Source organism: Bos indicus x Bos taurus, chromosome 12, assembly GCF_003369695.1.
Source record: "Bos indicus x Bos taurus breed Angus x Brahman F1 hybrid chromosome 12, Bos_hybrid_MaternalHap_v2.0, whole genome shotgun sequence".
NCBI classification, from domain to species: Eukaryota; Metazoa; Chordata; class Mammalia; order Artiodactyla; family Bovidae; genus Bos; species Bos indicus x Bos taurus.
The window spans coordinates 47,210,400-47,234,494 of NC_040087.1; the positions used below are offsets into that span (position 1 = coordinate 47,210,400).

Sequence of the window (24,095 nt, forward strand, 5' to 3'; positions counted from 1 at the left end):
GTCCATGGGATCACAAAGAGTTGGACACCACTGAGTGACTGAACTGTACTGAACCAGCTGTCTTAACCTTTCTTCATTTGCTTTGTAGAAAGTATTGATATATTCTGTGGCCCTTTGGATTCTTTTGGGCTGAAGTACCTTCTGTTTGTCTGCCTACTTTCTCCAGCTCAGTTGTGCGCTTATCCAAAATTCCTTGTATTTTTCTCAAATATACATACCTATGCCAATTGTGCTTACTATACTTCTATAACTTAATTAAAATTATATTTTAAAGTGAATACAAAGGCATATATATTTCTTTGCAAATTATAATGATTTCTTTGGAATGATTCAATAAAAGTGAGCGACTAAAAGATTGTCAAATAAGTGTAAGCAAGAGATGTTTAGAGTTTGGGGCAGAAATCAAATCTGTAAAAAATATGCTCAGATTTCTTCTCAAGTGTCTTTTTAAAAGGTCTCCTGCCATTGTAAAGAAACTGAACTTGGAAATCATGAGAAATGATTTACAGAAAAACAAGGCACATCTCCACATGATAAAAAACCTAGACCCTGGGGGGAAAAATGTTTCAGATGAATGTTTATTTCTGTATTTTAATTAGAGGTAAATGTAAAAGGAGGCATCTTTTCTGTTTATGAGATTTTACTATTTAACTGATATACTAAAAATTTATCTGACCAGTTATCAGCCACTATCACATTAGGTGAGTGTGGTTCTCAAACTTGACCATGCATCAGAGCCACCTGGAGAGCTTGTGGGAGAAGACTGCTGGGCACACTCAGGGATTCTGGCTTGGGGTGGGCCCTGAGAATTTGCATTTCTTCCAACTTCCCAGACGATGTGAACACTGCTACTGGCTTGTGGGTAACATTTTGAAAACCACTGCATTGGGTAATAGGGCTTCTATTTTAGTTCTTTAGACATTGATCAAATTAAATGAATTGGGGAGACTAAATGTAGGAGACTATTGCTGTAATCCTCTTGATAGTGGTAAAAAGAGGTTGGATTCTGAATATACTTTAAAGGTAAAGCCGGTAGGATGTCCTGATAGATTTAGAGTGGGGTTTAGGAGAGAAAGAATCAAGGATTGTACCAATCCTTGGCCTGAATAAATCAAAGGATGGAGTTGCTGTCAGTTAAGATGATGAAACCATAAAGGAATAGGTTTGTGAGTGAAGAGCAGGAGTTTAATTTGGAACATGTTGCTATTGCTAAGTCACTTAGTTGTGTCTAACTCTGTGCAACCCCATAGATGGCAGCCCACCAGGCTCCCCCATCCCTGGGATTCTCCAGGCAAGAACACTGGAATGGGTTGCCATTTCCTTCTCTAGTGCATAAAAGTGTAAAGTGAAAGTGAAGTCGCTGAGTCGTGTCCGACTCCTAGCGACCCCATGGACTGCAGCGGATATATATGAGAAGTCTGATCTAAAGAGATAAATCTGGGAGCCATTAGGATACAGACAGTATTTAATTCACGAGACTGGATGAATTCCCCAAGGGAGTGAACATAGACAAGAGGAGAGGACCAAGTAATCCCTACATTAAGATAAACAAGACAAAAAGAGTGGGAAAGTGTCGCCGATAAAACAGGAGAAAAATGAAGAGGAAAATAATATATAGTATCTAGGAAAGCAGATGAAGGAAGGAGAGGGCAGATATCTCAAGTGCTATTGACAGAGATAAAAAGAAATGAGAATTGGTTATCAACAATCTGGATTTTTCAGTTACCTGGAGATTTTGGTGGAAGCGTGAAAACCTGATTAGCCTTTGTTTAAGAGGAAAGGCGATGGAGAGAGTGCATATAGAAAACTTTTGAGAACAAAATGGGCAGTGAAATGGGGTCAAAAATTGTGGGGGCTTTTTTGTTCATTTGTTTTAAGATAGGACAAATAACAGTGTGTTTGTGTGTTGATGGGATACAGTCATGGGGGGAGGGGGGATTCATATGGTCCCTTACAGCTCAAAATTTTCCAGTAGGCAACTAACCTTGTCTACTACATATACTCCTTGAGAAAGGTGCCGATTACTGTTTTCATTACCTCATTGTCTGTACTGACATTATGGTGTTTCAGTGTTACCATCTTAAATTACCTGGATAAAGACAATGAAAATTACTTCAGTGAGTAGAGTCCAAAGCAGATATATCAGATTTACACCTTAAGCAGAGGAAATGTATAATTTTATAATTTGAATTTTAAAAGTTATTAACATTTTCTATTTAATAATTTTTTTGGCTGCACACTTGGTATAACTTTGTCATTTCGTGTTTAACTGGCTAAGTAAGCATTTAGCTGGAACCAAAAATATTGTTAAGTTGCTCATTTAATTTGATGTTATTGTAAAATAGGAACTTTGAGAAATTATGTCTCCATGATTTTTTTTAACCTTACCATACATTCTCTGATATTGTAGAAAATATCAAGAACTAATGAAACAAGAAATGGAAACTATTTTACTGAGACAGAAACAACTAGAAGAGACAAATCTTCAACTAAGAGAGAAAGCTGGAGATATTCGTCGAAACCTGCGTGACTTTGAGTTGACAGAAGAGCAATATATGAAGCTAAAAAGTTTTCCTGAAGATCAGCTTTCTATTCCTGAATATGTATCTGTAAGTGTCTTGTATCATTAAAAACAAAAAAACTGTGTGTTTTCAGACTAAAATTTGCCATTTCCGTAGTAGCCATAACTTTTGAAGTACCCAAGTGATACATTAATTTATGGCTCAGATCTGAAGGTAGTGAAATGGTGTTCAGATGACCAAATTTTAAAGTGTATTGACCATTGAGCTCTGAAGTCAAGCAAATAAATAGGGTTAATGACTGGAAGATCCATAGAAATGAATTATTTTATCATGAACTCTGGCAGTTTGTAATGTTTATAGAGATAACAGTGGTTGCCAGGGGTTAGGGACAGCAGAGGAGAGGGGAGCGGTGTGATTATGAAGGAATAGCTTGAGGGAGATGATTATGGATCTGTGTAGGTCCAGTTCTAAACTGTGGTGTTGGTTACACGGCTGTGTACATAGGATTGATCTATGGCAGTGGTCTCAAATATTTTTAGTATCAGTATCATTTACACTCTAAAAATTATTGAGGACATCAAATAGCTTTTGTTTATGTGAACTGTATCTGTTAATATTTATCATTATTGAAATTAAAACTTAGACATTTTTAAAACATAAGAGTACATAAGCACAAACTTCATTAGTCTTAAGAGCGATGTTATCATCACACATCGTATAGCCACTGGCAGATGCCACTTAACTTAAGCATAAGAGTAAAACAGGCAAAACTAAACAAAAAAAATACAGCAGGCAAAATATATTAGTCTTACTAAGATGGATTGGAATGGGTGAATTTAACTCTGATGAGCATTATATCTACTACTATGGGCAGGAATCCCTTACAAGAAATGGAGTAGCCATCATAGTCAACCAAAGAGTCTGAAATGCAGTACTTGGATGCAGTCTCAAAAATGACAGAATGATCTCAGTTTGTTTCCAAGGCAAACCATTCAATATCACAGTAATCCAAGTCTATGCCCCGACCAGTAATGCAGAAGAAGCTGAAGTTGAACAGTTCTATGAACACCTACAAGACTTTCTAGAACTAACACCCAAAAAAGATGTCCTTTTCATTATAGGGGACTGGAATGCAAAAGTAGGAAGTCAAGAAACACCTGGAATAACAGGCAAATTTGGCCTTGGAGTACAGAATGAAGCAGGTCAAAGGCTAATAGAATTCTGCCAAGAGAACACACTGGTCATAGCAAACACCTTCTTCCAACAACACAAGAAAAGACTCTGCACATGGACATTACCAGATGGTCGATACCAAAATCAGATTGATTATATTCTTTGCAGCCAAAGATGGAAAAGCTCTGTACAGGCAGCAAAAACAAGACCAGGAGCTGACTGTGGCTCAGATCATGAACTCCTTATTGCCAAATTCAGACTGAAATTGAAGAAAGTAGACAAACCACTAGACCATTCAGGTATGACCTAAATCAAATCCCTATGACTATACAGTGGAAGTGAGAAATAGATTTAAGGGACTAGATTTGATAGAGTACTTGATGAACTGTAGATGGAGTTTTGTGACATTATACAGGAGAAGGAAACAGGGATCAAGACCATCCCCAAGAAAAAGAAATGTGAAAAAGCAATTTGGCTGTCTGAGGAGGCTTTACAAATAGCTGTGAAAAGAAGGGAAGTGAAAAGCAAAGGGAGAAAAGGAAAGATATACCCATTTGAATGCAGAGTTCCAGAGAATAGCAAGGAGAGATAAGAAAGCCTTCCTCAGCGATCAATGCAAAGAAATAGAGGAAAACAATAGGATGGGAAAGACTAGAGATCTTTTCAAGAAATTTACAGATACCAAGGGAACATTTCATGCAAAGATGGGCTCAAAAAAGGACAAAAATGGTACGGACCTAACAGAAACAGAAGATATTAAGAAGAGGTGGCAAGAATATACAGAAGAACTGTACAAAAAAGATCTTCACGACCCAGATAATCATGATGGTGTGATCACTGACCTAGAGCCAGACATCCTGGAATGTGAAGTCAAGTGGGCCTTAGAAAGCATCACTGCAAACACAGCTAGTGGAGGTGATGGAATTCCAGTTGAGCTATTTCAGATCCTGAAAGATGATGCTCTGAAAGTGCTGCACTCAATATGCTAGCAAATTTGTAAAACTCAGCAGTGGCCACAGGACTGGAAAAGGTAAGTTTTCATTCCAATCCCAAAGAAAGGCAATGTAAAGAATGCTCAAACTACCACACAATTGCAGTCATCTCACGCACTAGTAAAGCGATGCCTAAAATTCTCCAAGCCAGGCTTTAGCAATATGTGAACTGTGAACTTCCAGATGTTCAAGCTGGTTTTAGAAAAGGCAGAGGAACCAGAGATCAAATTGCCAACATCCGCTGGATCATCGAAAAAGCAAGAGAGTTCCAGAAAAAACATCTATTTCTGCTTTATTGACTATTCCAAAGCCTTTGACTGTGTGGATCACGATAAACTGTGGAAAATTCTGAAAGAGATGGGAATACCAGACCACCTGATCTGCCTCTTGAGAAATTTGTATGCAGGTCAGGAAGCAACAGTTAGAACTGGACATGGAACAACAGACTGGTTCCAAATAGGAAAAGGAGTCTGTCAAGGCTGTATATTGTCACCCTGATTATTTAACTTATATGCAGAGTACATCATGAGAAACGCTGGACTGGAAGAAACACAAGCTGGAATCAAGATTGCTGGGAGAAAAATCAATAACCTCAGATATGCAGATGACACCCACCCTTATGGCAGAAAGTGAAGAAGAACTAAAGATCTTCTTGATGAAAGTGAAAGTGGAGAGTGAAAAAGTTGGCTTAAAGCTCAACATTCAGAAAACTAAGATCATGGCATCTGGTCCCATCACTTCATGGCAAATAGATGGGGAAACAGTGTCAGACTTTATTTTTCTGGGCTCCAAAATCACTGCAGATGGTGATTGCACCCATGAAATTAAAAAGACGCTTTCTCCTTGGAAGGAAAGTTATGACCAACCTAGACAGCATATTAAAAAGCAGAGACATTACTTTGTCAACACAGGTCCGTCTAGTCAAGGCTATGGTTTTTCCAGTGCTCATGTATGGATTTGAGAGTTGGACTATAAATATGAAAGCTGAACACCAAAGAATTGATGCTTCTGAACTGTGGTTTTGGAGAAGACTCTTGAGAGTCTCTTGGACTGCAAGGAGATCCAACCAGTACATCCTAAATGAGATCAGTCCTGAGTGTTCATTGGAAGGATTGATGTTGAAGCTGAAACTCCAATACTTTGGCCACCTGATGCGAAGAGCTGACTCATTTGAAAAGACCCTGATGCTGGGAAAGATTTAGGGCAGGAGGAGAAGTGGATAACAGAGGATAAGATGGTTGGATGGCATCACTGAATCAATGGACAAGGGTTTGGGTGGACTCCGGGAGTTGGTAATGGACAGGGAGGCCTGGCACGCTGCGATTCATGGCGTCGCAAAGAGTCAGACATGACTGAATGACTGAACTGAACTAGGCAAATAGTTTTGATCCCGTGGATTTACTGAAAGTGTCTCAGAGTGGCAGCAGTGGCGTGCGGGTCCCAAGAGCACACATCCCACCACACTGCAAGTTTGTGATACACAGAAGTCATTTCACCCTAAGAGGCTTGAAAGTTTTCATCTGTAAAAGGCTAAATAATAATAACAGTATCTTTATTCAATATCTTATAATAATATAAGATGAAAAAGAATCAGAAAGAGTATATATATATATATATATATATGTATTTATGTGTAACTGAATCATCTTGCTGTACACCTGAAACTAACAGAACATTGTAAATCAACTACTTCACGTAAAAAAAATAATAAATTAACAACACTTTTCTGTTGAGGTAATTGTGAAGATTAAGTGTGAATATGTACGTAGAAAGCTTAATAGTGCTTAGAACTTAGTAAACACATAGTAAATACTATCTATTATTTTTGCTGGAGTGGTGATTGCCTCTCTTGATTCTCATTTGGATTAGGTTTCCAGATTAATAATTTCCTATAAAATGGAGTACTGTTTTGTTTGTCTAGCTTTTTATTTAACTAGGCAATGGCAACCCACTCCAGTACTCTTGCCTGGAAAATCCCAGGGACGGCAGAGCCTAGTGGGCTGCTGTCTGTGGGGTCGCACAGAGTCGGACACGACTGAAGTGACTTAGCAGCAGCAGCTCAAGCATAAATTTTTCTGCCTTCAGTACTGTCCAAAACCAGTGAGAATCTCAAGTGCTGTCATTGAGGCTCTTTACTCATCCTAGCTGGAAAGTATTCCATTAGTGGCAGTCATATATGTTTTTGTTCTCTGGTTTGTTCTTTGTCTTATCTTTTGTTTTCAGACAGTATTGTCCTAATTAGTTAATTATACACAGATTCTTTGTGTTAAGTACTAGCTTTAGTACTGGCCTCTTACCAAATGTGGTACTCCTCCAATACAGCAATACATTAAGGAGTTTCAGATTGTATGACTGTACAATAATTAGTCCTTACTTGCCCTCTCCTAATTTACAGATAGCTTAGTTTTGTAGAAACTTGTCAGATGGAACACTTTACTAAGTTAAGGCAGCCAGATTCCCCTGAGAGAATTGAGAGTGGAAAGAGAAATCTGAACTGAATGGGAATAGTGACATGAAGGATACCTCCTGATTATTTATCCCTTTCACGGCATTGGTAGTAAGTAGAGCTTCACCCAGAGCCTAAGAAGGTGCTAGTGGTTTAGTTGCTAAGTCATTTCTGACTCTGCGACCCCGTGGACTATAGCCCACAGGGCTCCTCTCTCCATGGGGTTCTCCAGGCAAGAATACCGGAGTGGGTTGCCATTTCCTTCTCCAAGGCTTTGCATATACATATATTTAGGCACTGGGGACAGAGCAGTGCACAGACCAGACAAATATTCCTGTCCTCCCAGAGATCGCATTCCTGTGGAGCAACACACACAGCAAACTAAACCAAGTAGCATGTTTGTCATAAATGGTATGGAGAAAAGAGCAGAGTGAAAAGTAGGAACTGCTGTCACTGAAGGTACTGTATTAAATCAGGTTAGGCGAGGGAATTCCCTGCAGTCTAGTGTTAGGACTCCATGCTCTCACTGCCACAGGCCTGGGTTCAATCCGTGATTGAAGAACTAAAATCCCTCAAGCAGTGTAGCCTGGCCAAAAAATATATATATATCAGGGGAGTCAGGGAAGGTTTTACTGATAAGGTCATATCTGATCAGAGACCTGAAGGGAGTGAAAGCATGAGCCATACATTTGCATGTGGGAAGAGCTTGCTTTCCTATCAGAGGAAATAGCAAGAGCAAAACTTTTGAACACTTGATATGTTCAGGAAATAAGCTGATAGTGTAGAATGAGCTGTAGTAGGAGGTGAGAAGTAAGGAGGAAGTGGAGTATTGATAGAAGAGAGGAAAGAGAGACTGTGTCAGGGCCGGGGACTTATAGATAATCTGGGCCTTGAAGGGACTAAATTGAACTCAAAGTATTATAGTCAGGGTCAATTAAAGACCATCTTGTTTTAGTTTGAACAAAAAATTTAATGTATAGGCATATAATCTGAAACCCCTTAACACTTTTCTTTATTACCTTAATACTTTTATTTATACTACTGATAATTGAGAGTGCTATTAATTAGCAAATTTTAATTGTAATTTGCATTGCACGACTGCTTATTGATTTTTTTTTTTTTTAAGATTCGGTTCTATGAACTAGTGAATCCATTGAGAAAGGAAATCTCTGAACTACAAGTGAAAAAGAATGACCTGGCAGAAGAATTAAGTGCAAACAAAGGTCAACTGAAACAACTGACTGAGGTTTGTCTAATTTTGATCCCTGGTGGTAAGAGACTCCAAGGAGCGCTTAAGATTTGTGATAAGGAGTATAAAAGTCAGGGATAGAAAAATGGGACTTGAGCATGCTGACTGCTATGATTCTTCGTAAGTAGTGGGAAGGAGATGAGACTGCAAATAGCCATCTTAAAGACTGATAGGGTACCTCCATGATACTGACCTGTAATCCTCAGCTGAGTGTTTTGTTCTTGTAATTCATTTCATTCTCAGTTCTTCATTACAGATCCACCCTGTGGGTGATATGAAAGGGAGCCTGGTCCATTTATTAGTCATTTAGTCTCTTCATCAAATACAGTTACTTCCCCTAATACCTGTTCAGAGCACGTGCTCTGATACTAGCATCCATCCCTGTGAGGCCCGGTGCCATGCCATGTGGTGCCATGACAGCGGTGAAGACAAGTGTCTGCCCTTCCAGAGTTCAAATTCTAGTAAGGCGGAGTTACACCTTAGATGAGATCTTGACACTCATTTTTTGTGTGACCTTGAGCAAGTTGTTCAGTATTTCCTGCTCTGTCAAATGGAGAAGATAATCTTATTTTTCTGTTCATTTCATTGAAGTGCCCACACTTCTGTTTCAAAGTAAAAATGTGATTTTTAGTAAAGTTGCATATAAATAGCTATTTTGTGTTCTACTTCAAGGGCAACTTTTACCAAAGGTCTACTTTCCAGAAATAAATTATTGTAATTTAATTTATATTTTGATGCTCTGATTTGCAGCACTATTAGTGCTGGATGGAATCTACTTCTGTTGTTGGTATAGAGCCACTATTGCAGGCAAATGAAGGCTCAGCTTCCCTCTTCTGGTAGGAGCACTGAAGTCATCAGGAGCCATGCCAGAGGGCCTACACGGGTCCACTGTGGTTGTTTTTTTCTGCTGTTAACCTGCCACATTGTTGTGCACATCTACAGAGATAGCTCTTAATTTTAAAAAATTTGCATCCAGAGTCACAATAATAAAGGACAAAGTTCGAAGGCCTCCGTTTGTCTTCTAACTAATTTTGCAGCCTTGGGCAAGTCATCTACTTTCTGTTGTGTCTGTTAAATGGCCAGGGTCGTGGTGGCGGTGGCACAGGGTTTGTCAGAGACAAGGCAGATGAGTTTTCAGACTTGGTTCTGCCGTACCTCATGGCACCTCAGCATCCATCAAGGACTTCTTGTATTTTAGAGGGAGTCTGGAAGAGCTTTCTATCCTCGTTTCTATCAAACCACCTCTTTTTAAAATCACTTTTGACATTTGGGGATTCTACAAGTGATTTCTCCTTAACAAAGGATTCTTTGACCCCCTCCCCCCACAAAAAGTCTTGAATCTCTAAAATTGTCATATTTTTTCTGTGTGGTAAAGCAAGTCTCTCTACTCTCAAGGGTCAGTAATGGCATTATATCCCAGATTTTAGTTTGTTTCAACCTTACTAACACCTTTAGTGTTTTATTCACATGAAAGCATAGATAATTAACACTGGTTTCATTCATAGGGTCCCTGAGTGCTTTTAGTGCACTGCTGCTGCTGCTGCTGCTAAGTTGCTTCAGTCGTGTCCGACTCTGTGCGACCCCATAGACGGCAGCCCACCAGGCTCCTCCATCCCTGGGATTCTCCAGGCATAATTCTTAAACACAGAAGCAGTTTTATTTTTGAACATGTTTGGCTTCTCCAGAAAAAACAAAACCAACAGGATATATAAATATTTATGGATAGAGATATATTTTAAGAAATTTACTCACATAGTTGTAGCAAACTATGTGCAAGCTTATGTGCATGTATGCTAAATCGCTTCAGTCGTGTCTGACTCTTTGCACCCCTATGGACTGAAGCCCACCAGGCTCCTCTGTCCATGGGATTCTCCAGGCAAGGATACTGGAGTTGGTTGCCACGCCCTCCTCCAGGGGATCTTCTAGACCCCGGGATTGAACCTACGTCTTTTACATCTCCTGCATTGGCAGGTGGGTTCTTTACCACTAGCGCCACCTACCTGGGAAGCCCCTGTAGAGGCTTGGCGAGTCCAAAATCTTAACAGCGTAAGCTGGCAGCCTGGAAATTCAAGAGAAGGTTGCAGTTTGAGTCCAAAGACTATCTGCTGACAAAATTCCTTCTTATTCAGTCTCAGTTTTACTAAGGCCTTAACTGATTGGATGAGGCCCATATGGGAGGTAAACTGCCGTTCTCAAAGTCTACTGGTTTAAATGTTAATCTCAGCTTAAAAAATGCCTTCACAGAAACATCTAGTATAACGTTTGACAAAGTATTTAGGTACCATGGTCTAACCAAATTGACATAAAAAATTAACCATCACAGAACTTTTCTATCTACAAGTTTGCTTCTTAAAGTTTTACCACCTTTCAGCTAAAAATATAATCCTATGTCTTAAAACTCTTCCTGAATTTCATACTATAAAGGGAAAATTGAATCACATTCAGGAAAAAACTGTTAAATAATGCCTTATATCTATAATAAAAGATCCTAGAAACTCAGAGAATATGGTTTAAACATAATAGAATTACTTTTGTATTGAAACCACACTTAAAGTTAGATTTTCTGCTCTGTCAAGGGCCTAGTACAGATCAACTTACCCAACACAAAGAAAACATAGAGTGAATATTTTTATTTTGTTTATATTTTTTATTTTTACTTTTTGGCTATGCCATGTGGGATCTTAGTGGGATTTTGTTTCCTGACCAAGAATCGAACCTGTGCCCCCTGCAGTGGAAGTGCAGAGCCTTAATCAGTGGACCACCGAGGAATATTGATGGTCCACCCTAGACTGAATATTTTTAAATGAAAAGTCAAACCAGCAAGGTCCTTCTTTTTTATAAGGGTATGTGAATCAGTGTTAACATTTAATGTTAAAAGAAATTTTTTTGGCACTATTTTGTGGAGGTTTATTTTTTGAGGTGGTTTGTTAAATTATTTACTGCTTTGATATTTGGGGACTTCAGAGATACTAGTTTAAGTTTCATCTCTGCAGTTTGATGATGGTGTGATGATCTTGGTTAAAGAACTTAGTCTTCTCTACCCCTTCAGTTCCCATGATAAAAATACGGATGAGAATATGTAACACCTCCCTCACTTACATGGTCATTATTATGAGAATAAAATTCAGTCAGTAAATATTCACTGTACACCTGTTATGTGCCAAGCATTGTTATAGGTATGTGGGGTACCTCAGTGAATAAAACAAAGATCTCTGGCTTTGTGAAAATTATATTTTAAAAGGAGTGCAGGGAAACAAACAGTAAACATTATATTAGAAAGGAAGCACAAAGTAAACTATCAAATTTACAGACAGCAAAGTTTTTCAGGGGTAAAATACTGTTACCAGTAAGGCAAATTGGAGGACCATCTCAGAAGATAAGTAAATATTATAACCTATAATAATAGGTGTTTTCTTTTATACATCTCATAGCTTATGATCCCAAAATTAGCACATTCAAAAATAATTAGCAGCCCTGCTGCTGCTGCTGCTGCTGCTGCATCGCTTCAGTTGTGTCCGACTGTGCGACCCCATAGATGGCAGCCCACCAGGCTCCCCCGTCCCTGGGATTCTCCAGGCAAGAGTACTGGAGTGGGTTGCCATTGCCTTCTCCAAGCAGCCCTAGAGAGAGTAATTTTTTCTGTTTTATTATGAAAGTTTTCAAGCTATAGATAACTAGAAAAAATTTTACAGGGAACACCTAATTTCTGCCTGATAATTTATACTTACCTTAATCTGTCCATCCACCAGTAATATTTATGAGAAATTGCCAGATTTTTTTTTTTTTATGTATCAATAGTTCCTTTATATTGTTGGGGAATATTTAATTGTATGGATATATTCATTCTTCCTTGATGGGTATTTGAGTTATTTCCACTTTGAACACATTATAAGTGAAGCTGCTCCAGACTTTTGAACATTGGCTTTGTATGGACATACATTTTTGTTTTTTCTTAGGTAAAATTTAAGAGTGATATTTTTTACTTCTAGATTTCTATGTGTTGTTTATTATTGTTTTTATTGCTCTGGTATTTGTATTTTCATTATGAGCATATTTTCCTTTATACCACTGAGAATAGTTAAAACCTCTACTTGAAAATCTTTCTCTGCCAATTCCAAAATCTGGGTCACCTCAGAGTTGGTTTTTGTTGACTGTCTTTTCTTTTAAGAATGGGTCACGTTTTCCTGTTTCTTCAAAGGTCAAGTAACTTTTCAAATTGTTTATTTAAATCATAGAGTAAATGTAGATCTTAACAGTACAACTGCTATGTTGGATAGACTGCATTTTGACAGTTACTGATGTTTTTGTTGTAGCAGGAATTTAACTAATTTATACTCAAGCTGTATACTCTGTCTCTTGGGCAGCATGTGAAATTTCAGTTGAGTTTTTTTTTTTTGGCCTAAGTAGGACTGCTTGGGTCTGTCCTACCTGTATGTTGTTCAGAGGTCAGCCAGATATTTGGCAGAGGCTTCCCTGGTGGCTCAGAGGTAAAAGCGTCTGCCTGGAATGCAGGAGACCTGGGTTCAATCCCTGGGTTGGGAAGATTCCCTGGAGAAGGAAATGGCAACCCACTCCAGTAGTCTTGCCTGGAGAATCCCATGGAGGGAGGAGCCTGGTAGGCTGCAGTCCATGGGGTCACAAAGAGTTGGACACGACTGAGCGACTTCACGACACGACATGATAATCCACAGAATGGAGTTCCCCTTCTCTGTCTCTAGAATTCCCTCCTCACTTTAGAGCATCTGAGTTACCCATACTCTGTTTTCTGGTTCTTCAAGCTAGAAAGATGAAGGATTTTCTGTTACACATTTGTCATCTTACTTGGCACGTGGTAGCTCTGCCTTCCAGCTAAAAGGCTTTTTTTTTTAAAGGAGACACCAGGAAATTCACCCAGTGCTGTTCCATTCTTCCTCTGGTAGATTATATCCCTCCAGAATCTGCCTGATTTGGGTCACTTTGTTATGCATTCAGGTGGTTGTTGTATATTTTGCCAGAATTTGAGATTGTATTGCTAGTAGGGTTGGTCAGATGGAACTTACAGATTCATCACCAGAAATGGAACCACCTTACAATTTTGTCTGAAACACAAGTGAAGAAAAAGAAAATACATTCTGTGCATGTGAAATATTTGGCTTTGAAACCCGCTGTTTTCTCTAAAAAGAACCTTGGCTTTGTTAGTCTTTCTTTCAACATTTTTAACTTTGTACTGACAGGGGTGATGACTCATGAGGCATTATTTGTTGTTGTCCTGTTGCTAAGTAGTGTCCAGCTCTTTGTGACCCCATGGACTACAGCACATCAGGCTTCCCTGTCCTTCACTGTCTCCCGGAGTTTGCTCACATTCACGTCCATTGAGTCTGTGATGCTGTCTAACCATCTTATCATCTGCCGCCCTGTTCTCCTCTTGCAGTCTTTCCCAGCATCAGGTCTTTTCCAGTGAGACAGTTCTTTGCATCAGGTGGTCGAAGTACTAGAGCTTCAGCTTCAGTATCAGTCCTTCCAATGAATATTCAGGGTTGATCTCCTTTAGGATTGACTAGTTTGATTTCCTTGCAGTCCAAAGGACTCTCAAGTACCACAATTCGAAAGCATCAATTCTTCAGCACTTAGCCTTCTTAATGGTCCAACTTTCACATCTGTACATGACTACTGGAAAAACCATAGCTTTGACTATACAGACTTTTCTTGACAAAGTGATCTTTGCTTTTTAATATGCTATCTAGGTTTCTCATAGGCATTATTAGGGGAAATATTAAAAGTAAAATAAAATGCATCACTAGACCTTGAACAAAATGTACAGTTTTGGACATTGTGACTTTGGTTGTTTGCACATCTTATTTATTAATAATTGTTGAATTCCTTATATAGCTATAAAGTTCAGAGTTTAGAAACTAAAATCTGGTATTTGGGCAACCGAGTTGACTATCTGAGGACATACACAGATTAAGATGGGTCAAATGAACCCCAAAGCTGGGGAAAATGTAACTGAAGTTCATAGAAATCACAAAATCATGAAATCACATAAGGTGAGGATTGACTTGCAAGAGGAGAAACTCGGGACAAATACACGAGGGTGGTATTATTTCATAGAACAGTTCAGTTCAGTCACTCTGTCATGTCCGACTCTTTGTGACCCCATGGACTGCAGCCTGCCAGGCTCCCTGTCCATCACCAACTCCCAGAGCTTACTCAAGCTCATGTCCATTGAGTTGGTGATGCCATCCAACCATCTCATCCTCTGTTGTTCTTTTCTCTTCCTGCCTTCAGTCTTTCCCAGCATCAGGGTCTTTTCAAATGAGTCAGTTCTTCACATCAGGTGGCCAAAGTGTTGGAGTTTCAGTTTCAGCATCAGTCTTTCCTGTGAATATTCAGGACTGATCTCCTCTAAGATTCACTGGTTGGATCTTCTTGCAGTCCAAGGGACTCTCAAGAGGCTTCTTCAACACTGCAGTTCAAAAGCATCAGTTCTTCGGCACTCAGCTTTCTATAAAGAAACTCTCACATCCATACATGACTGCTGGAAAAACCCACAGATAAGAGATAAAAAACTGATTTAGAAATGTAGTAGAATGTGACTTTTTGACCTTTAAAAAATAGAACATAAAACAAGTAGTAAATTAATAGAAACTTAAAAGAGGAAGCAACAGTTGACAAACATAAATGCCTCAAAAATGACAGGATCATGACAGTCCCATGGATACTAAGAGAAACTAAGATATTTGTTAGTTATGTCTCTGAGTTTTGTAACTGGGAGTTAGGGAAACAAACTTTCCACTCTACTAAGACTGTGGGATTAAGTTTGTCTTTTCCAAAATGATCTTAATTTTCTTTACCACATGGTGGCAGCATATATCCATTGATTTCTATAATCAGTTTTGGGCTACTCAGAAAATACTGTCATTGCCAAAGCTTTACTGTGTTACCTTATTTTCCTTTATATTTCTTATTTCATATCTGTTTCCTTAAACCAATCAAATAATATGTCTTCCTAATAAAATTCAGTTGATCTATAACTGGGAGATAGAATTTTAAGAAGCAAACTTTTCTGGCATAATATGCCAGATCAAAGATGTCTCAGTTATTAACCCTGATATCATAATTATACCTAACAGATACATTCAGAGATGTTAAAGCCCCACAAGTACACAGTTAGTTATGCTTTTATTCATATATTCTGCTACCTCATGGCAGATAATGAGGTGAAAAACTAATTTAGAAACGTAATAGAAGGTGATTTTTTGACCTTTAAAAAAGAAGTCACCAATTTTAGTAGATGAAATTTCTTGAATTTTCTTTCATTAATTTTTTCTACATCTTTAGTTATTTGGAAATAATATCTATTGTAGATACTAACACTGGAAAATAAGGCTCATCTTCTACTTCAAGTTTAGAGTCTTTAAGTGTCAGTAACATAGTCTAATTATAGCATATTTTGAGCTGTTACGTATGTGAACTTGTGTATAGTACTTAGTGTTTTCATAAGTGCTGTACTTTTATTTTCTATTTATGAAATCTCTTTGTAACAGGTCAGAATTCTGGTCCAGTGCATGTAGTTAAGCTATTTGCAGCTGTTATGCTATTGTAGAGTTATTTTCAGCATGCTTCTTTCATTTCAAAAGAAATAAGTGCTAATACCAATAAGGCATTAATGAGTCTGCGTGCAGTGACATGAAGTTTCAGGTTGTTGTTTAGTCCCAAACTTATGTCTGAATCTCTAGCTATCCCATGGACCATAGCCTTCCAGGCTCCTCTGTCCATGGGATTTCCCAGGCAAGAATCCTGGAGTGGGTTGCCATTTCCTTCTCCAGGGGATCTTCCCAGACCAGGGATTCGAACCCACATCTCCTGCATTGGCAACCAGATTCTTTACCACTGAACCACCAGGGAAGCCCAAAGTTCCAAAGGGAAATGATGAAATATTTTTCTCTTATGAGAGCTTTGGTAACTAGGAAACCAAAGTGTTTTGTTCAAAGAACTTCCTTGTTTCGGAAACATAGTTACATTTGTTGAGAAAACTTCTGCAAGATTACCTTGAGGCTCATCTTAAGTATTTATACCTGAATAATCCTGTCTTTATTTGAATGAAAATGAAGTATTTCATTAATGATACATACTTGTGATTCAGGTTTTTTTTCATTTCAGGGATTAATTTAACTGTTTGTTTTCTGAAGTTTCTTTTTTATCCTGCCCAAAAGTGAATTTAAAATTCCCTTGTTAGATACATGCTATGATGATACTCATCAGTTATAGTTATTTTAGAGTATCTGACAAATTCATTCAGTTCAGTTTAGTCGCTCAGTCGTGTCCGACTCTTTGCGACCCCATGAGTTGCAGCACGCCAGGCCTCCCTGTCCATCACCAACTCCCGGAGTCCACCCAAACCTATATCCATCGAGTCGGTGATGCCATCCAGCCATCTCATCCTCTGCCCCCAATCCTTCCCAGCATTAGGGTCTTTTCCAATGAGTCAACTCTTCCCATCAGGTGGCCAAAGTATTGGAGTTTCAGCTTCAACATCAGTCCTTCCAATGAACACCCAGGACTGATCTCCTTTAGGATGGACTGGTTGAATCTCTTTGCAGTCCAAGAAACTCTCAAGAGTTTTCTCCAACACCACAGTTCAAAAGCATCAATTCTTCGGCACTCAGCTTTCTTCACCATCCAACTCTCACATCCATACATGACCACTGGAAAAACCATAGCCTTGACTAGACAGATCTTTGTTGGCAAAATAATGTCTCTGCTTTTAAATATGCTGTCTAGGTTGATCATAACTTTCCTTCCAAGGAGTAAGCGTCTTTTAATTTCATGGCTGCAATCACCATCTGCAGTGATTTTGGAGCCCCCAAAACTAAAGTCTGACACTGTTTCCACTGTTGCCCCATCTATTTGCCATGAAGTGATGGGACTAGATGCCATGATCTTAGTTTTCTGAATGTTGAGCTTTAAACCAACTTTTTCACTCTCCACTTTCACTTTCATCAAGAGGCTTTTGAGTTCCTCTTCACTTTCTGCCATAAGGGTGGTGTCATCTGCATATCTGAGGTTATTGATATTTCTCCCGGTAATCTTGATTCCAGTTTCTGCTTCTTCCAATCCAGCGTTTCTCATGATGTACTCTGCGTATAAGTTAAATAAGCAGGGTGACAATATGCAGCCTTGGCGTACTCCTTTTCCTATTTGGAACCAGTCTGTTGTTCCATGTCCAGTTCTAACTGTTGCTTCCTTGCACACAGGTTTCTCAAGAGACAGGTCAGATGGTCTGGTATCCCCATCTCTTTAAGCATTTTCCAGTAATAGTTTTGCCTCTCTATATTACATTTAAGTTGAATACGTGCTCCTTAAAACTTAGATTCCTAGATACTTTGGTAAGTTCTGATTTTGGTTTGAGATGAAGTTAAGAATCTCAATTTAAATCAACAGCCTAGGATTTTATTGTGGCAGGTTCATGGACTGTGCACACAAGTCTCTTTTGTTGTTGTTGTTTACTTCAGTTCAGTTCAGTTCAGTTTCTCAGTCGTGTCTGACTCTTTGCGACCGCATGAATCGCAGCACGCCAGGCCTCCCTGTCCATCACCAACTCCCGGAGTTCACTCAGACTCACGTCCATCGAGTCAGTGATACCATCCAGCCATCTCATCCTCTGTCATCCCCTTCTCCTCCTGCCCCCAATCCCTCCCAGCATCAGAGTCTTTTCCAATGAGTCAACTCTTCGCATGAGGTGGCCAAAGTACTGCAGTTTCAGCTTTAGCATCATTCCTTCCAAAGAACACCCAGGACTGATCTCCTTTAGGGTGGACTGGTTGGATCTCCTTGCAGTCCAAGGGACTCTCAAGAGTCTTCTCCAACATCACAGTTCAAAAGCATCAATTCTTCGGTGCTCAGCTTTCTTCACATTCCAACTCTCACATCCATATATGACTACTGGAAAAACCATAGCCTTGACTAGATGAACCTTTGTTGGCAAAGTAATGTTTCTGCTTTTTAATAGACTATCTAGATTGGTCATAACTTTCCTTCCAAGGAGTAAGCATCTTTTAATTTCATGGCTGCAGTCACCATCTGCAGTGATTTTGGAGCCCCCAAAATAAAGTCAGCCACTGTTTCCACTGTTTAACTGTGTAGATCATAACAAATTGTGGAAAATTCTTAAAGAGATGGGAATACCAAACCACCTTAACTGTCTTCTAAGAAACCTGTATGTAGGTCAAGAAGCAGCAGTTAGAACAGAATATGGAAAAATGGACTGGTTCAAAATTGGGAAAGGCGCACGATAAGCCTGACTATTGTCATTCTGCTTGTTTAACTTATGTACAGGATATGTCATGAGAAATGCCAGGCTGGATGACTCACTAACTGGAATCAAGATTGCTGGGAGAAATAGCAACAACTTCAAATATGCAGATAATACCACTTAATGGAAGAAAGTAAAGAGAACCTAAATAGCCTCTTGATGAGGGTTGAAAGAGGAGAGTGAAAAAGCTGGCTTAAAACTCAGCATTTAAAAAACTAAGATCATGGCATCCAGTCCCCTCATTTCATGGCAAATAGAAGGGAAAAAAATGGAAGCAGTGACAGATTTTATTTTCTTGGGCTCCAAAATCACTGTGGACAGTGACTGCAGCCATGAAATTAAAAGATGCTTGCTCCTTGGAAGGAAAGCTACAGCAAACCTATACAAGATATTAAAGAGCAGAGACATCTGTTTGCCGACAGAGGTCTGTGTAGTCAAAGCTATAGTTTTTCCAATAGTCATGTATGGATATGAGAGCTGGACCATAAAGAAGGTTAGCACCAAATAATTGATGCTTTTGAACTGTGTTGCTGGAGAAGACTCTTGAGAGTCCCTTGGACTGCAAGCAGATCAAACCAGTCAATCCTGAAGGAAATCAGCCCTGAATATTCATTGGAAGGACTAATGTTGATGCTAAAGATCCAATACTTTGGCTATAGACTTCTACGTATCAGAGGATGAGATGGTTGGATGGCATCATTGACTCAGTGGACATGAGTTTGAGCAAGTCCTGTGGGATAGTGAAGGACAGGAAAGCCTGGCATACTGCAGTTCATGGGATTGCAAAGAGTCAGACAGACTTAGAGACTAAACAACAACAATAATCAAGAAACATAAAGAAAAGGGTTTTAGAAAAACAAGGAGAAATTAATAAAAGTATAGTAATGATAGGAAAGTTTATAATATACTTCCTTCTGAATTGAATATATCTTATAGACATAAAAATGAGTCAGGGCTAGAAGAAATGAGGCAATCAATAATTTTGATTTAGTTGTTATAATAGAGTTTAAAATTCCTTGGCCAAGGGATAATTTTTTTTTTAATGTCAATAAAGGGAATTCCCTGGCTGTCCAGTGCTTAGGGTTTAATTCCTCCTAGTACTTTGCCAACAAAGGTTTGTCTAGTCAAGGCTATGGTTTTTCCTGTGGTCATGTATGGATGTGAGAGTTGGGTTGTGAAGAAAGCTGAGCGCCGAAGAATTGATGCTTTTGAACTGTGGTGTTGGAGAAGACTCTTGAGAGTCCCTTGGACTGCAAGGAGATCCAACCAGGCCATTCTGAAGGAGATCAGCCCTGGGATTTCTTTGGAAGGAATGATGCTAAAGCTGAAACTTTGGCCACCTTTGGCCAGTACTTTGGCCACCTCATGCGAAGAGTTGACTCATTAGGAAAGACTCTGATGCTGGGAGGGATTGGGGGCAGGAGGAGAACGGGACAACAGAGGATGAGATGGCTGAATGGCATCACTGACTCGATGGACATGAGTCTGAGTGAACTCCGGGAGTTGGTGATGGACAGGGAGGCCTGGCATGCTGCGATTCATGGGGTCGCAAAGAGTCGGATGTGACTGAGCAACTGATCTGATCTGATCTGAGGGGATCTAAGATCCCATAAGCTACATAGGGTGGCCAGTAAATTAATTAATTAATTAAATTCAATGAAAAGTTTGCAAAACGATCATGTATATACTTGGCCACATAGTGAAAGAGTTAAATGTTAGGGACAGATTTAATAGTTCCTATTTTTATTTTAATTTAGTAGTGGTCATTTATAGGGGACTGGCAATAAATTTGGAAATTAAACATTTTTTTTAGGTTAAAAGTAATAAACAAGAAAAACACTTTTTAGATCATAGAATAAGTAAAAATATGAAAACAAGAACATTTTACATCAAAATCTTTTAGACTTATTTAAAGCTGTGCCAGAGGAAAATCTGTAGCCTTAAATTACTTTTATAATTAATGAGAAGGATGAAAAATAAAAGCATATAGTAGTCAATTTTAGAAAGAAAAAAGAACAGTAAAAATAAGGAGTTTGGAATTATTGGACATTAATTAATATTGCCTGTAGCTCTGTGGTGACAGTCTTAAAAACTGAAAGAAATGTCCCAACAAAATATAGATTACCACAATAAGTAGAAGTGGAGAACTTGAAGAGAAGAATTACCACAGAGGTATTACACACTGAATTCTTCAATCACCAGTCGTGTCTGATGCTTTGTGACCCCATGGATTGCAGCATGCCAGGCTTCCCCTTCCTTCACCATCTCCCTGAGTTTGGTCAAACTCATGTCCATTGAGTCACTGATGCCATCCAACCATCTCATCCTCTGTTGCCCACTTTTCCTCCTGCCCTCAGTCTTTCCCAGCATCAGGGACTTTTCCAATGAGTCGGCTCTTTGCATCAGGTGGCCAGAGTTGGAGCTTCAGCTTCAGCATCTGTCCTTCCAGTGAATATTCAGGGTTGATTTCCTTTAGGATTAACTGGTTTGATCTCCTTGCAGTCCAAGGGAAACAGCAAGTAAAGGTGTATTATTGATGAAGTTACCAGATTCGCCAGACTTCCCAGGTGGCAGTAAAGAACCTGCCTGCCAGTGCAGGAGATGTAAAAGATGAAGGTTCAATCCCTGGATCAGGAAGAACCCCTGGAGAAAGGCTTGGTAACCTGCTCCAGTATTCTTGCCTGAGAATCCTATGGACAGAGAAGCCTGGCAGGCTACAGCCTATAGGATCATGAAGAGAAGGACACGACTGAAGTGACTTAGGGCGCGCACTCCAGGTTCACAAATATATTGCCCTGATAGGTTCAGTTGATTTCTATAAGGATAGCTGATTCCAGTTGATTAAACAGTTGCCATTTAGTCGCTAAGTTGTGTCTGACTGTTTGCAACTCCATGGACTACAGCCTGCCAGGTTCCTCTGTCCATAGGATTTCCCAGGCAAGAGTACTGGAGTGGGTTGCCATTTCCTTCTCCAGGGGATCTTCCCTACCCAGGGATCGAACCCATATCTCCTGCACTGGCAGACGGATTCTTTACCATTCTGTCAGCCGGGAGGCCCGTAATTAAACTATACCAAACTAGTACTGAAAAAGATGGAAAGCTCTGAGAAAGATGGTACAAAACAAATCCATCAGCATTTTCACTTACTACTAAAGTTGCAGAAATTCTAAATGAATTTCAAAATGAAATGAAGTTCAAAAATGAATTCTAGCATTTTATCAAAAGAATAGTGCTTTATGTCTAATATAGTATATTTTAGGACAGAAAGGATAAACTGTTGCATCAGCAAGTTAAAAAAGAATAACCATTTAATTGTATCATTAAATGAGAAAAGATGATAAAATTCAGTGAACATTCCTAATAAGGACTCTAAGTATTTACTTTAAAAAAAGTTAGCAAAATACTTTATCCTAAATGGCAAAACTATAGAACTTTTTCTGTAAAAATAAGTAACTAGACACAGACTTGGGTTGCTTATTATTATCTAACATGGTCTTGGAGGGCCCTGGCAGATGCACTAAGAAGGAAAAACTATTCATGTTAACTTTTGAAAGGAGATTAAAATTTTTTTCTATTAGATACCACCTAAGTTTAATGCAGAATTGTATAAGTGATCAATAGCATTTCTTTAGATTTAGAGAAATAACTGGTAGATATGGACTTGGGGGAAAATAATTAACTCATGATGCAGATAGTAGGCTTATATGAAGAGGACTATTAAATTGTATTGTTGAACCTGGAAGCACCATGTCTTAGGAGAAAAACTTATAAAAGTAGCTTTTTTTCCCCCCATATTAATACATTAATTAAATTCAGTTATTCTGTATCCCAAGAATTTTCTGATTTTCTGTATTTGATTTTTTTGGTGGAAGACAGATAATTCTGTCCAAGGATTGGGCTTGGATAAATGATTTTAGCTTATATGAAAAAGTAAGTGTTCTGGAATTGCCAAGAAAAATGTGGTGGAAAAAATGTGAAAGGAAGGGGACGTTAAGATGCTGCTCCTACCAAGATCCCACTTTATACTTCAAAACTAAATGTAATATTGACATAGAAACAGATATCAGTAGAACAAAATATAGAAATACATCTAATTATTTACTATAACATTTGCCAACAAATGTCTGTCTAGTCAAAACTATGGTTTTTCCAATAGTCATGTATGGATGTAAGAGTTGTACTGTAAAGAAAGCTGAGTGTCGAAGAATTGATGCTTTTGAACTGTGATGTTGGAGAAGACTCTTGAGAGTCCCTTGGACTGCAAGGATATCCAACCAGTCCATCCTAAAGGAGATCAGTCCTGATTATTCATTGGAAGGACTGATGCTGAAGCCGAAACTCTAATACTTTGGCCACCTGATGCGAAGAACTGACTCACTGGAAAAGACCGTGATGCTGGTAAAGATTGAAGGCAGAAGGAAAAGGGGACGACAGAGGATAAGATGGTTGGATGGCATCACCGACTCAATGAACATGAGTTTGAGTAAGCTCTGGGAGTTGGTAATGGACAGGGAAGCCTAGCGTGCTGCAGTCCATGGGGTTGCAAAGAGTCAGACACGACTGAGTGACTGAACTGAACTGATTTACCACAATAGCCATAGTTCAATTCAGTTGAGAAAGAATGTTTTTTTTAGTATAAGGGTCCTAGCACAAGTGGATGGTACTCATCTGTTAAAAAAAATGTTGATTGTCAAGTTTTATACTATATACACGTATTAATTCTAGTTGGATTAAAATTTTTAGAAGGAAACCTAGGCCATTACTTCAACAATCATGCCAATTCTTAGCTCAGGGTCCACGTGCCTCTAGGTGGAATGGAAAGAACATTATTTTCACTTCTCACCGAAATTTAGAGCTTTAGTTATAAATGCCACAGTAGGTTTGTCACTGCCTAGAGCTCTGTCAGCATTAGAATTCAGGTATTTTCCTATCATGGTGTAGTTACCACAAATATCTTTAGAGATTAGGCTCATCACTATTCCAAACCTAGTGTAGTTGTTAGACTCCTCACTAGATCTTATCTTAATGCAGCAATGAAAAAAGGTCATATGTCAGGCTTCCCCAGTGATCCAGTGGTTAAGAATCTGCCTTGCAGTACAAGGGACTCCGGTTTGATTAAGATCCTAAGTGCCACAGCCTGGGAGGTATAACGCCTGACCCCACGCTCTAGAGGTTGTGAGCTGCAACAACTGAAGCCCTGATGCTCTGCAACGAGAGAAGCCCATACACCAGAGTGAACCTTACCTCCCGCTCACTGCAACTAGGGAAAGCCTAAGTGCAGCAACAAAGACCCAGCACGGCCAAAAAATACATCTTTTTTTCAAAAAAGACAATAAAAAGATTCAATTTTTTAAAAGAACATGTATAACTTTAAAAAATATTTCAGTAGTTTTACTGCAGTATGCAATTAATACTTGAA

General features: G+C 39.0%; 1 protein-coding gene across 3 annotated transcripts in view; it reads left to right on the forward strand.

The window, feature by feature from the left end:
• PIBF1 (progesterone immunomodulatory binding factor 1) overlaps positions 1 to 24,095 on the forward strand; it is a 231,186-nt gene that overhangs the window by 17,833 nt on the left and 189,258 nt on the right. For all 3 annotated transcript variants that reach the window (XM_027557667.1, XM_027557670.1, XM_027557669.1), the window contains exons 4-5: positions 2,411 to 2,609; positions 8,260 to 8,379. In XM_027557667.1, coding sequence (XP_027413468.1) covers positions 2,411 to 2,609; positions 8,260 to 8,379 — 319 coding nt within the window. The remainder of the gene's footprint in view (positions 1 to 2,410; positions 2,610 to 8,259; positions 8,380 to 24,095) is intronic.